This window comes from Lampris incognitus, chromosome 9 (genome assembly GCF_029633865.1).
Source record: "Lampris incognitus isolate fLamInc1 chromosome 9, fLamInc1.hap2, whole genome shotgun sequence".
NCBI classification, from domain to species: Eukaryota; Metazoa; Chordata; class Actinopteri; order Lampriformes; family Lampridae; genus Lampris; species Lampris incognitus.
The window spans coordinates 48,026,546-48,041,748 of NC_079219.1; the positions used below are offsets into that span (position 1 = coordinate 48,026,546).

Consider the following 15,203-nt stretch of genomic DNA (forward strand, 5'->3'; position numbering starts at 1 on the left):
CGTTCTCTTTGACAGTGAATTTTTTGAGTTGTGTTGCAAATTTACTGAATGGACTGCGTTGTTTGTATATATATAGATATATATATATATATATATCTATATATATACATAAATTTATTTCTGGTTTTCCCATTTTCTCCCAATTTAGTGGCCAATCGCTCCCCATTCATAGTTCAAACACCCACCCTCGTACTGCATGCGTACGCCAACTGCATCTCCCCGGCCGGCAGTCTCGGAAGGAGACGCCTCGTTCGTGACGAGTTGCAGTGGGCAACTGCATTGACACAAAGCCGATGCTTAGACCGCTACACCACCGCGGATTCCGACTGTGTTGTTGTTGACTTTTTTTTTTTTTTTTTTTGCTTTGTTCTGTCTGGTTTTGTATGTTTTGATGGTGTTGTTTTTGGGAGGTTTTGGACATTTTTTTTGTGGTCTTTTTGTGTTGCCCTGCTGTGGGCTGGGAGAAACGAAATTTCGTCTCTTTTATGTACGCAAGTATATGAATGAGATGACAATACATTTTTCCTGATTCCTGTAGCTAGTTGGTTAGCCTCCTGCCTATGGGTTTCAGTTGTTTTGAAAGGCTATAAGCCAACCAATTACCTATATAGCTAACACAGACAGCGCTAGTTCTCTGTGCTGTTTACAAAGCATGGACAGAAGCTATTCCTGTATCGAGATGTCATATCCTGCTACAGCTATATTCTTTGCAGGATGTGGTTATTTTGGTTGCATCAATGGTCATGTGGCCACCCTTTAATTCACTGCCCCCCAAGTTTAGGGACACTGAACTGCACAATAACTTCTTAACAAAGTTTTGCTTGGGCAACAACCTACTGCATTACACCCTGTAAGTGTATTATGAATGAGGAACACGTAAATTCTGCATTGAAAGAACAGCACGTAAAACTCTTCTTTGAGTTGACACAGTGGCTAAATAGGAAAACAAACTGTAAAATGTGTACAGGTCTTTCAATTGGCATTGTTACAGGGAAATTTTGCCGCTCATAACCCGCATAGCTAGGAAGTAGTGATGATCTATATTGTCTATTAAAACTTGAACCGCCTTGGTGTAACGGAGAAAATTATCTTTCCCCATTCAGAGAGCTAGTCACACAGTCACCACATGTACCAGCAAACGTTGTGTGAGGATGAAACCCTACATGCCACTACATGACACAATGCTTCTTCTGCGTCTATTCTCTCTTTTGCTCTCTTTCACGAAAAACAAAGTAGCATACAATTTGAATAAACAAAACATTGCTTACCCAAGGCTCATTCCCGTTCATTGTTATTGTTTATTTATGAAACTCGTGGAAACACAGATTCTGTTTCTGTTCCATATAATTAATATAAGCAGTTGTGGTTGAAAATTGGTGTAGGGTTCCTTTAGCGAAACAGCTATTGCACTTTGGAATCAAGAGAAATAGTTTGAAGAAATCGAGTTTTTCTCCATTTTCAGCCCAGTGAATGTTACATGGCATGGCCCGGTTAGGGTGTCAGAGCATCTGGTTGTTGGTGAGAAAGCTGACATATGCACAGCTGTCTTTGGTTTTAGTCAGCAAAACCAGTCTTCTACCTGCAGCCTTTTAACTGCCAAGCCAAATTTGACTAGATGATAATAATTATAATGTTAATAATATTAATAATAACAATGCATTTTATTTATAGAGCACTTTTCAAGACATAAAAACACGCTTTACATAAGTTAAAATGAACATAAACGCAACACACCAAAAACAAAACGTCTTCCTTGTTCTTCTTCCTCTACTTCTTTTTCTGCCCTTTCCTGGCATGAAACCATACTGCTGCTCGCTAATCATCACCTCTCCTCTTAACCTAAATTCCACTACTCTTGCCCATAACTTCAGGCTGTGGATGATCAACTTTATACTTCTGTAGTTACTGCAGCTCTGCACATCCCCCTTATTCTTGAAAATCGGTACCAGTTCACTTCTTCTCCATTCCTCAGGCATGCTCTCACTGTCCAAGATTGTGTTAAACAATATAGTTAAAAATACCACTGACATCTCTCCTAAACCTCTCAATGCCTCCACAGATATTGTCATCTGGACCAACTGCTTTTCCACTCTTCATCCTCTTCATAGCTGCCCTTACTTCCTCCTTGCTAATCCGCCACACTTCCTGATTCACTACCCCACATCAACCAACCTTCTCTCTCTCATTTTCTTAATTCATCAGCTCCTCTAAGTACTCTTTCCACCTCCTCAACACACGCTCCTCGCTTGTCATCACATTTCCATCTCAATCCTTCATTACCCTAACCTGCGTCACATCCTTCCCAGCTCACTCCCTCTGTCTAGCCAATTGGTACAAGTCCTTTTCTCCTTGCTTAGTGGCCAACCTCTCATACAACTCACCATATGCCTTTTCCTATGCCTTCACCACCACTTTCTATACCTTACGTTGCATCTCATTGTACTCCTGTCTCCTTTCTTCATCTCTCTGACTATCCCACTTCTTCTTCACCAACCTCTTCCACATTATTGTTCCCTATATTTCCTTATTCCACCACGAAGTCTCCTTGTCTTCCTTCCTCTGTCCAGATGACACACTGAGTACCTTCCTAGCTGTCCCCCTCACTATTTCCGCAGTGCTTGCCCAGCCATCCGGCAACCCAGTGCCTGTCTTAACGCCTCCCTGAACTCCGTATAACAGTCTTCCTTCTTAAAATTCCACCATTTGATCCTTGGCTCTGCCTTCACTCTCTTCCTCTTCTTGATCTCCAAAGTCATCTTACAGACCAACATCTGATGCTGCCTAGCTACACTACCGTTCAAAAGTTTGGGATCACCCAAACAATTTCGTGTTTTCCATGAAAAGTCACACTTATTCACCACCATATGTTGTGAAATGAATAGAAAATAGAGTCAAGACATTGACAAGGTTAGAAATAATGATTTGTATTTGAAATAAGATTTTTTTTACATCAAACTTTGCTTTCGTCAAAGAATCCTCCATTTGCAGCAATTACAGCATTGCAGACCTTTGGCATTCTAGCTGTTAATTTGTTGAGGTAATCTGGAGAAATTGCACCCCACGCTTCCAGAAGCAGCTCCCACAAGTTGGATTGGTTGGATGGGCACTTCTTTGAGCAGATTGAGTTTCTGGAGCATCACATTTGTGGGGTCAATTAAACGCTCAAAATGGCCAGAAAAAGAGAACTTTCATCTGAAACTCGACAGTCTATTCTTGTTCTTAGAAATGAAGGCTATTCCATGCGAGAAATTGCTAAGAAATTGAAGATTTCCTACACCGGTGTGTACTACTCCCTTCAGAGGACAGCACAAACAGGCTCTAACAGGTACTATTTAATGAAGATGCCAGTTGGGGACCTGTGAGGCGTCTGTTTCTCAAACTAGAGACTCTAATGTACTTATCTTCTTGCTCAGTTGTGCAACGCGGCCTCCCACTTCTTTTTCTACTCTGGTTAGAGCCTGTTTGTGCTGTCCTCTGAAGGGAGTAGTACACACCGGTGTAGGAAATCTTCAATTTCTTAGCAATTTCTCGCATGGAATAGCCTTCATTTCTAAGAACAAGAATAGACTGTCAAGTTTCAGATGAAAGTTCTCTTTTTCTGGCCATTTGAGCGTTTAATTGACCCCACAAATGTGATGCTCCAGAAACTCAATCTGCTCAAAGAAGTGCCCATCCAACCAATCCAACTTGTGGGAGCTGCTTCTGGAAGCGTGGGGTGCAATTTCTCCAGATTACCTCAACAAATTAACAGCTAGAATGCCAAAGGTCTGCAATGCTGTAATTGCTGCAAATGGAGGATTCTTTGACGAAAGCAAAGTTTGATGTAAAAAAAATCTTATTTCAAATACAAATCATTATTTCTAACCTTGTCAATGTCTTGACTCTATTTTCTATTCATTTCACAACATATGGTGGTGAATAAGTGTGACTTTTCATGGAAAACACAAAATTGTTTGGGTGATCCCAAACTTTTGAACGGTAGTGTATGTTCTCCCCTGTCACCACCTTGCAGTCTCCAATCTCTTTCAGATCGTGCCTCCTATATAAGATATAGTTCACCTCATGTGCGCCTTCCACCACTCTTATATGTCACCCTGTGTTCCTCCCTGTTGTTGAAATACGTTTTCACCAAAGCAGTTTCTATCCTTTGTGTCCTTCCACATTCCTCCCCTTGACACCATACTTGCCCATCACCTGCATCCCCTTCACCAACATGCCCAGTAAAGTCAGCTCCAATTACCACTCTCTCCTCTTTGGGTACACTCTTTATCACTTCACCCAACTCACTCCAGAATTCGTCTTTCTCTTCCATCTCACCCTCAACTTGCGGGGAATATGCGTTGACAACATTCATCATCACACCTCGATTTCCAGCTTCATACTCATCATTTTGTCTGACACTCTCCACCTCCAACACACTCTTGACATACTCTTCATTCAAGGTTACCCCTACCCCATTTCTCAAATCCAAAAACATACAACACACAACATTAATCATACATTAAATGCAATTGTGAGGGGGTGAGTTTTGAGTATTGATTTGGACTAGGACAGATTGGTGCAGTTTCTGATATTTTTGGGAGGGAGTTCCAGAGGGAAGGGGCAGCTATGGAGAAGGTGCTGTTGCCCCAGGTCCGGTTCTTGGTCCTGTGTGGTGGAGACAGGAGGTTGGCATCAGAGGAGCAAAGGCTTTAAGAAGAAGTATGGTAGTGGAGCAGGGCAGTGAGGTAAGAGGGGCCTGGTTTTGGAGGAATTTGTGAGTAAGGAGAAGGACTTTGAATTGGATCCGTTGTGGGACAGAGAGCAGTGGACAGTGGAGGTTCTGGAGGACAAGGGTGATGTGGCCATGGGAGCGGGAGTGGGTGAGCAAGCGTTCTGGAATTACTGAGTTTGTTTAGGACTTTGGATGATGAGCCATAGAGAATGCTGTTGCAGTAGTCAGTTCTGAATTAACCAAAGTCACTGCTGCCCCCTGCAGGCCTGGAGGCAGATGTACAGGCTTCCATCTGCTAGCCTGTGCCCCCCCCCCAAAAAAAACAACCAAACAAACCCTCCGTCCTGCAAGCCATGGAGGCCAGCGTTCACTCCATCCAGAGAAGAGGGCCAAGGATTCCCCCTAAGGGTGGTTGAAGGGCATTGAGAGGTGGAGGAGAGAGTGGAGCATATCTCTATGTCAGCTGAAAACTTTATATATTCAACTAGTCATCTTGAATTCATTAAACAAATTCATCTTCACATGGATAGCGATGCAGTTGTGGCGATTCTCCATGGGATTGTTCTGGGTTATCCGAGTCCAGAAACAGAAATCCTAATGACTGATGTGTCTGGTCTGATCTGACGTGCAGGCCTGTCAACCAAAGGACTGTTGACTATGAAGTGTGTGTGTGTGTGTGTGTGTGTGTGTGTGTGTGTGTGTGTGTGTGTGTGTGTGTGTGTGTGTGTGTGTGTGTGTGTGTGTGTGTGTGTGTGTGTGTGTGAGTGAGTGAGGATTTGTGTGTATTCCTGCGGCTCTAGAGCATCAGGGTCAGGGAGTGACATCAAACCTGGTAAATGTGGACTCTGAATCATGTGTATTGTGCAAAGAATTCACCTCTGATCTATCACAGATTCAGTCTAATACAAGTTTAATCACAGGCCAACAATTCCTGAAAATCATACGTTTTTATTAGGCATTAAGAGCACAATCCTGACATTTATGTACATATATATATATATAACATTTTAGGGTTTGAACTTGTGCTCTTTCCTAGAGTACAGTGTGTGCAACAGTAGATGAAGCTGTAATTTCTGCATCACTGAAACTACAAGTGACCATGAGAAAAGTTTAGGAGTCAGACCATCTGAGCCCTGAAAATGTTCCTGTAATTGGAGAAGGTTCACCTGGATTTTGGATTGTTTTGACAGCAGCCGTAGTGAATAGATGTAGTTTCAGTAATGTCAAAGATTATTTTTGGTACCTGAAAAGATAAGCCTTCCTTCTATTTCAGAAGATGGCTCAGACTTGTGGCCTGGGCATCTGGCCCGGTTGAAAGTGACTGAATATTAAACTGTTAATTCAACGTTAAGATAACAGCCACCCTTGCCACCAGTCGAGGAGATACAAGAGTGGAGAAGGCCAGATAGTTGAAATGCAGAATGGCCCACTCCAGACCGCCATGTCTGTTAGTAATCTCCTCCTATCTATACATGTGTGTACAACATCACAGCCTCACTTTCCCCGAACAAGGATACACATACCAACAAACTGTCCAGGGCGAGCCCTTTGCCGATACAAATCCAAACAGAAGTATCGATTCTCTGTGAAAAGGCTATGGATGAATGGGCTCTGGTGTTGTTCGCAGACACGCTTGCCTTGCTTTAGAGAAAAAGAAACTATGAGGGTGAGAGTGTGGAGGGAAAGCGCGTGAGCGATGCGATGCGGGTTGAGAGAGAGAGAGAGCGATGGGGATTATAAAGGCCAGAGGAGCTTGCCTTCATTTGATGGCCCTGGTTTTATCTCCCGCGTCTGTCACCGTGGAGACGGCTGCTCACATCAGCATCACCCCAGGGGAATCCAAATCTCCACCCAAAAAAAAAAAAGAAAAGGAAAAAAATCAGAGGGAGAGAAAAATGACGGAAATCAAAAGGCTGAGCATCTCCCCTTCTGTTTCCTTTTTGTCAGCTCAAGAAATGAAGAGTAGAAGGGAGGGAAAAGGGGAGGAAGGAGTAGGAGGGAGAATGTGCACACCCATAAAACATGAATCCTTCCCAAAAAAACTGATCCAAAAGCAGCTTCTTTAAATGATTCCTGCTCCAGCGGGGAGGGAGGAGGAAACAAAAGAGAGTAGGCTATCATACAGTCTTTGCAGTTCCCAAAAAACATCGACTGCCAACGTCCTGTTGTTTCCAAAATACATGACTGGCAACATTTTGTCACTTGCGATGCATGTTAACAACGTATCAGAAGTTTGGTGCTATTATTTTACAGATGGTTATGTTTAGGTATTAGATCAGAGATGGTTTTAAGTATCCATCCATCCATCCATTATCTGAACCGCTTATCCTGCTCTCAGGGTCGCGGGGATGCAAGAGCCTATTCCAGCAGTCACTGGGCGGCAGGTGGGGGGATACCCTGGACAGGCCGCCAGGCCATCACAGAGTGTTTAAGTATAAGGTAGGAAATTGTTATGTATAGGTATTAGGTTAAAGATGATTGAATTTAGGTATATGGTTAGAAATGGTTAAGTTTAGATACAGGTTTGGTTAAGGTAAGGAGGAGACCGATTGTAAATGATAATCGTGTGTCTTGGGGAGTGTTTTTCCATTTCCTTTACTGTTCCATTTCCTCCAATACACGCTCACGCCACATAGTTTGTTGTGTGTTCATGTCATGTGGGCTGCTTGTTTCTGGTTTAGTGCCATTGAATGAACGGGAGTCTCTGTGGGCGGAAATGGCATCAGAGTCAGAGAGCGAAATTTGAAATGAAAATGAGGACATGAGAGGGTCTGAAAATAAGAAAAGGAGGAAGAATACATCAAATTTCTGGAGCGATTCCAGTCAGTTATTAGGAACACAGGAGGTGTATCTTGTAGCCATGACAGGAGAAGATGTGATTTTCAAGAACCCACATGAGGTTGGAAAGTTTGTAGGAAGGAAATTTGGAGATGTACAGTCGATCAGGATAACTAGAAGTGGGATGGTTATCATTGATTGTATCTCAAAGCGTCAGCAAGATAGAGCCCCTTAGATCAAGGTATTTAGAAGTTACCTCTGTGTGACGTCCTTCCCACTCGGATTAAAAGCAAAGAAGAAGGGAGTGATAAGTGGCGTGCCCATGTCAGTAGGGGCTGAGTCATTTTGGGATGTTGCAGGTGTGGGTGAGGCAAGAAGAATGACTATTCTGAGAAGGGGAGAAGGAGGACAGTAATTCTGTGTGCTTGCCCTTTGAAGAGGAATTAGCAGAAAGAGTATATCTTGATTATGTGAGTTACACGGTGAGGCCCTATGAGACAGGTCTTCTCAGATGTTTTTGTTGTCAAGAATATGGACATGTTGCAGCAGTAGGTAATGGAGTAAGAAGATGTGGGAGATGTGGGGGAGACAGCTGCAATGTGGAAGATTGTAAAGTTTAGAAAGCACAAGCAAAGTGCCCTGCACTGCAAGGGACATCGTGTTACAGGATCAGCACAGTGTCCAAAAAGAATTAAGGAAATGAAAGTGATTAAGATGAGAACAGAAATGGGATTGTCGCGCGCCAGAGCTGCTAAGAGAATGGAGAGAAATAACAAGCTGGTGTAAGTGCAAAAAGATCCGGTGCAGAAAAGGAATGGAACTGGCCAGAATATCTGCATGGACATAAATGGACTGCTGAAAAAAATTTGAAGTCGGAAAGAATCAAGATGGTACTGGATGCTGTCAGGAGGTATTTGAATGTTTTTGACATATCTGGAGAAGATCTAGATGGTACACTGTTGGAAGGATTTACATCAACTCAGACTGGGTCTGGGTCATAGGATGGACAATGTCATTAATAGAATCACTTTAGGTGTATGATGTAAGAAGAACTATGAAGTTCTTACATTTCAGTAGGTGGGGGTAATGCAACATTTTGAAGGCCAATCACCAATAAAAACCAGCAAGAAGAAGAAGAAGGGCATCTCTGTGACCAGATGGACATTTGTTGTTTTGACTCTACTGATGGCTTCAAATGGGGTAACAAGTAGCATGGACCTGCCCTTGTTTTCGTATTTGATAAGCTGATATTGCACATGCCTCTTAACAGCAATCACATAGTTTTCAGTCTTGTTAGCAAGACCCATCTTCAAGAAGTAGGGTCTGGCTGAACCCATCACCAATGTCAAATAATGAGAGAAACAGGCAGTGGTTTTTAGTTTTGAAGAAACAGATATTGTTATGCGCCTGCAAAACAGTGTCATGGTTAAAAACTAGGTGTTTAATACCTATTTTTGTAAATCTTTGATATTGCTAACAGAATGAGTCAAACTTGCCTTGAAATGAGAGTGATGGGGCGGCACAGTGGCGCAGCAGTTAGCGCGGTTGCCTCAGCAAGAAGGTCCTAGGTTCGAGCCCCGGGGTAGTTCAACCTTGCTGCGTCATCCTCTGTCCTCTGGGTTTCCTCCGGGGGCTCCGGTTTCCTCCCACAGTCCAAAGACATGTAAGTCAGGTGACTTGGCCATACTAAATTGTCCCTAGGTATGAATGTGTGTGTGTGTGTGTGTGTGTGTGTGTGTGTGTGTGTGTGTGTGTGTGTGTGTGTGTGTGTGTGTGTGTGTGTGTGTGTGTGTGTGTGTGTGTGTGTGTGTGTGTGTGTGTGTGTGTGTGTGTGTGTGTGTGTGTGTGTGTGCGCGTGTGTTTGTGTTTGTCGGTCCTGTGATGGCCTGGCGGCCTGTCCAGGGCGTCTCCCCACCTGCCGCCCAATGACTGCTGGAATAGGCCCCAGCATCCCCGTGACCCTGGAAGCAGGATAAGCAGTTCAGATAATGGATGGAATGGATGGCTATATAGATTTTTTTTTTTTGTAGAATTTATCCATGCTGAAAAGTTTCTAGTGTTTCAAGGGGGATGTTGAAATCTGTAACTCAATGTACTCATACAGGAAAGGGCAGGACATGTCCAATCAGAGTTGGTCGGACCCAATAAGAGCACTAAGTGTTTTACACATCTTTTAGGCCTGACTACATAGTAATAAACATTTGACATAGCCCTATTGTTAACATACATTGTTTGCGTGTGACAGAGTGCTTGCATTCAATGCATTTTGTTGAAATACAAATAAGTTGTACATGAACATTTTGTCTGTGAGACTAGGTTCAAGAGGTGCAGAGAGGTGAAGAACAAAGAGCATCTGTGGTTAGCATGCCCTTGATTTCAATGGACACGGACCCTGTCAGACCCCGACTGCATTAGCATTAGCTTCACTTCCGAAGGCTGGGTGAACGAGGCATTGCTTTGTTCCCTGGAAAGAAAAAGAGAAACATCTATGCCAATGTAGAACTCCATGCAGAATCAGGAATTACACAGGGGCCAAAATTTGTAAATGTCAGAGCGTGTGTGTGTGAGGGACATTTTGGGATAAGTGGGCCATAACTTCAGAAACCTCAGAATGCAATTTGTCACTAGCTGCAGCCTTATATCCAAAAAAAAAAAAAAAACGGCAATGCAGAAAAAATGGATTGGGCCCTTTGAAAATTTAAAATGTCAACTGTCAAATTTCCTAGTGTTCAATTTGGTTGCGATGGAATGAGGTTACAGTTCAGCAGACAGTGTCTGATGGGATATATTCATCATTATTGGGTAATTGTGTGGAGCTCAAACGCACTCAGAGAGAGAGCGGGAGAGGGAAAGATGAGCGGAAGAAGTGTGAGAGAGAAAAGAAGGGGCTGCAGCAGCTGAGAGAGGGAGAGAGAGAGAGAGAGGGGCTGGAAAGCATTAAAGATGATTCGCTTCAATAAAATTATTCATGACTGCACAAAAATCTGACATTAGGAGAGATGTGTCGTATTATGAAAGGCTCACGGTGAGAGATTGCCGAACAGACAGGCAGATCCATTCAGATTGCCGGCTGACTGGGCCAGAGTTTGGTGATGTTGGCGGTTCAGTTGTGTGTCATGAAGATTACAAGTTGGTTGAGAATCTCATGTTCAAACTTGGACATCCATCCACTGCAAGAAATGTTAAGCATTTAAACAATACATAGAAGTGAACTAATGATCCCACTGGTGCTGGGCGATATGAAATATTTTATCACGATGATTTATGGGGATTTTACACATTATCAATATATGTCATATTTGCTTACAAATACAAAAATGTTATGTTTAAAGCCCTATTTGCATGGGACTTTTACAATGTGGGGAACTCATGTACAGCAACTGACGACATACCCCCAGACTTCTGCGTAGTTTTTATTTTACACCACATTCGCATAGGATGAAGCCAGGTGTGATATTCAGTTAAATTTACCATAAGGGAATATTAAGGAACAGTAAAAAAGATGATGTGTCTTTCATGGGAAAGTCCGGGGAGGAATATTATATTATAAGGAAGAATATTACTGGTATATGGAAACAGGATTATACACTGCTTGATTCAGTGTATAATCCTGATTCCATAAACCAATAAAATATGAAGAATTTACATATTGTGATTGGTCAAGAGTCTCGCTCAGTGGCACTCTTATTACTTTTACCGGCACTCTGCAGCTGCAGAAGCTGGTGTCACACCCTGCAAAATGGCAGTTGCAGTAAAGGGGTCGGGTTACCGCTTCGAGACAGGTGATTTCAGAGCTAAAAGCCTGATAGTTGTTGTTTAGACAGTAGAAAGATAGAAGACTGTGTCTTAACTAATAATTGAACGCATTGAATCCATCTCGTTGTGTCTCGAGATTCTTCCGTTCATCCAGCCGATCTTGCCCCTTCAACACACCAGTCTCTGAGTTGAGGTGAAGTGGTTGGACGTGAGGTTTGCACTGAACAGACATTCAAAACATCGACTGCATTGATTCCTCTTGGCCTACTGCATTAACACCAGACTGGAGGAGGACAGAAACTGCGCAGCAAAAGCCAAATTAAAACCACAATTACCGAGAGCTCAGTTCACACAGGATTAATATCATCAGGGGACCTCTGTCTTCACAAAATTATAGTAGGTAATTTGCATTGAAATTTTTACTTGACATATTACAGACATGGCAGATTCACATTAGTTGGATATGACAGACGACCTCTGTAGTAATTACAAATTACTGGACATCCCCATATAATAAAATCATAATAAATAAAAGGCTTAAGAATCCAGCTGAGGTTCATCACATTGAACCACGTGGTAATGTAAAATAAGACTCTGCAGTATCAAGACCAGAACATCCCGCTTCCTCAACAGCACTTGCCCCGTAGCAGTCTGCATCCTAAATGTTTCACTAATTGTATAAAGTACAATCTCCTTTAGCACACGCATTTTGATTTGTCCCTTTAAGAGCATGGGACATATGGTTGCATTAACTGAATTATAATTGTAACGATATGTTTTTGTGGACACTGCTTGTATGTGTTGTGTGGTTATATGTGTTTACTGTTGTTATCTTTGAGCACACCGAAACAAATCTCAAATCCACCGTAAAGTTGATATGGCAATAAATTATTGAGTCTTGAATCTTAACATCACACCCAAGACCAGTTTTCAAATAACACTCCCTTAAATATTTCAGACTTCAATTTTTGAGAAAAGTTGGGCAATAAATTCTCATCATTAATTTAGACAAAGAATATGACAGTATCCGGATTTCATCCCCGTGCAATACTCCTGAAAAACTGTCAAGGATGGTGTAGAGTTATTGCCCGGCCTTAACTTCCTCTGAAGAGCACCTATTGTAGTAACCGCAGGAGCGTTGCGCTGATTTGTTGACGATTCAACCAGAATTTTTTGAACAAAAGTGAAATGATGTTGAAGTAAATCAGAGCGATACCCACTAGTTGAAGATGATGTGTGTGTATATATATATATATATCATTGCATACATTTCAAGAGAACAATACCTTGAAACCCATTTATTAGTTTGTTTCTTGTTCTTTTTAGAGGTTAAAATATGTGAATAAGACTCAACCCACTAAGACGGTACATGTTTTAGTGGCACCGTGGTGGCTGAGTTACATTAATACATTTAAATGGGCCTTTCCAATACCTCAGTGAGCGAGGCATAATTGGAAACCAACCCTTTTACAAATGATGCTATGCCCGCAATGGATCCAAATCCCAGAGAAGGCCATTAAACGGTGGCATGCCATCGGTTAGCGTGTACAATCTCAACTCCTAGCAGGAATAATTCAACCCTTGCACGATGCTGTACAGCCAAGCAAAGATGAGATGTGGGAGCTGGCTGTGGGCGGGCGGACGGATGATGTGTGTGTCTGTGAAGGGGGTGGGGTACCCAGGAGGGGGAGGGGGGCACCCCATGCAGGCGGGCGTTTGACACTCAGTCTAACCACACGAGGCCTCACAGGTTGACAAGCGGCGCGGCGAGCTGCATGAAGAGTCAACGTCTCATGGTGAAGATGGACTGCAGGTGAAACCGCCGCCGCTATTTTTCAACAAAACAGTAGTTTTTCATTCACTGCCCCCCCCACACACACACTTCTCTCCATCTACCTCTGTCTCCTTCTCTGTCGCTCCATCACTCTTTCTCTCTCTCTCTCTCTCTCGCTCTCTCTAAGCCTCTGTTTTTAAAGTGATATGAGACATTTGTCTTTTGAAAAATGGGACACCTCGTTCAACTCTCGGCTCTTAGGTTAGCATGAAGTTAGAAATACAAAGTCTGACGCCGACGTAATGATAACATTTTACCTCTGTACTTTAGCAAGTTTGCGTGATGAACTTCAGAGGATTAACGGCCTGATGAGACTCGCTGTTTGGTCGTTTCAACCCGAGTCTTACCTCTTTTGTCAGGAATAGAAGATAGAGGCAGCAGTGGAGCCGTCCCCCCTCTATATCCTCCCTCTCCCTCGTCTCTTTAGATTTGCTTGCAGCGTCCGTGGGCCGGTCGGTCTGTGATAGAAGTCAGTCATGGGGAGAGAAACGTGTGATCTGTCACAGCACCAAAAGGACCGCTCAGCTTTGCCTTTGAATCGCATCATGCACCAAATCGTGGAGCAGGTTTACCGTGTCGTGGTAAATGTTTTAGGACTCCTCTGTATTTCTGTTAATTCGTTTGGGTTTTCTGGATGTTCTGGCCTAGTTTCGGTGCTGTCCGATGCCGTGTTAAAGGCACGCAAGGTGATACAGTAGCATAAAGATGTTGAGTGTCCGCTCTCTTTGAATAGTCGGGGAAGAGCCAGAGCCCCGCTGTGCTGTCGAGTCCCACGCAGAGAGGTGGGCCTGAATTTGACATAATAATACTGGATATAACACACACACACACACACACACACACACACACACACACACACACACACACACACACACACACACACACACACACACAGGTACTGGTTGCCCTTTCATGGGGTGATGGACAGCCACATTGCGTTTTGTATGAGCATAGCAGTACATGTGTAGCCTGTACACATAAACCCACACATACATACACAAACACACTAGGGGTCCATGTAATGCGGAGCTCATACAGGGGACTTGCACAACCTTCACATGTACACACACACACGCACACACCGCCCAGTGTCAACATACACAGTTAACATACGGTGTTCCTCAGTGAGGAAGGGGTGTGTGCCGGTCCTCTCTGCCTTGTCAACAGGATGAGAGGTGGGAGATGGGGGCCAGGGGCATTGGCCTCCTCAGGGCGAGCTCAGGGATTTCCTCCAGAGGATAGGAGAGAAAAATACAACCCCATATAAATAGATTCTCCCCTCTCACAATCCTGATACAGCTTCAGCACGGAGCAGCAGCTGTGTGTGTGTGTGTGGGGGGGGGGGGAGAACTAGACTAGATCTGCATTGAATTTCCTGCATTCTGTTTCCCCCCATGAGTCCTCCTACATGCTGATCTCTGTGTCTCTTAAGTGTTTGAATATAAGTGTTGGAATTCCACTGCCTCATGCAGGCCAACAACAACATTACCAAAGCCACAGGCTGCAGGATAACATGGTCTGCTGATAAGAAATACCTACATTATGTAGATTTAGTGCTCACATCTGTGAGCACAGCCCATTTGTGGATGTTTTATGGGTGTGATTGTAGTTGTTTAGTTGTTTTTGTGTGTGTGTGTGTGTGTGTGTGTGTGTGTGTGTGTGTGTGTGTGTGTGTGTGTGTGTGTGTATAACCTCAGTTTTGTTTTTAAGTATGTGTGAGCACACTGGTACCATCACAAATCAAAAGTGGTGTTTGAGCTGCAGCAGTAGGCTGAATATCGTTGTGTTGTCTCTCTGCAGGGTGGAGAGCAGCCATTCTGCCTGCACGCCGTACCGTCTCCAGCTGGAGGACTGTCTGTCTGCAGACCAGGTACCCACCCCAGAGCTCATCCAGGGCTACGTGAAAAAGGTAAGACCACTTGACCACCAGCAGGATGAAGGGTTGGTCTATTTGAACCCTGCTGGAGGAGGAGCAAGATGGACAGATGGATGGATGGATGGATAGATGGGTAGGCAGGCGGTAGTCGCACAGGTCAATAGAGGATAGAAATGGAAGAGGGTAGGAAAAGTGTTGGTAGGAGTAATTGGTGATTGAATGGATGGAATGAAGGGTTAAACTAT

General features: G+C 43.5%; 1 protein-coding gene across 2 annotated transcripts in view; it reads left to right on the forward strand.

Annotated features, from left to right (window-relative positions):
* The window catches only part of LOC130117813 (raftlin-like), a 171,009-nt gene that overhangs the window by 69,852 nt on the left and 85,954 nt on the right, over positions 1 to 15,203 (forward strand). For both annotated transcript variants that reach the window (XM_056286051.1, XM_056286052.1), the window contains exon 4: positions 14,883 to 14,991. In XM_056286051.1, coding sequence (XP_056142026.1) covers positions 14,883 to 14,991 — 109 coding nt within the window. The remainder of the gene's footprint in view (positions 1 to 14,882; positions 14,992 to 15,203) is intronic.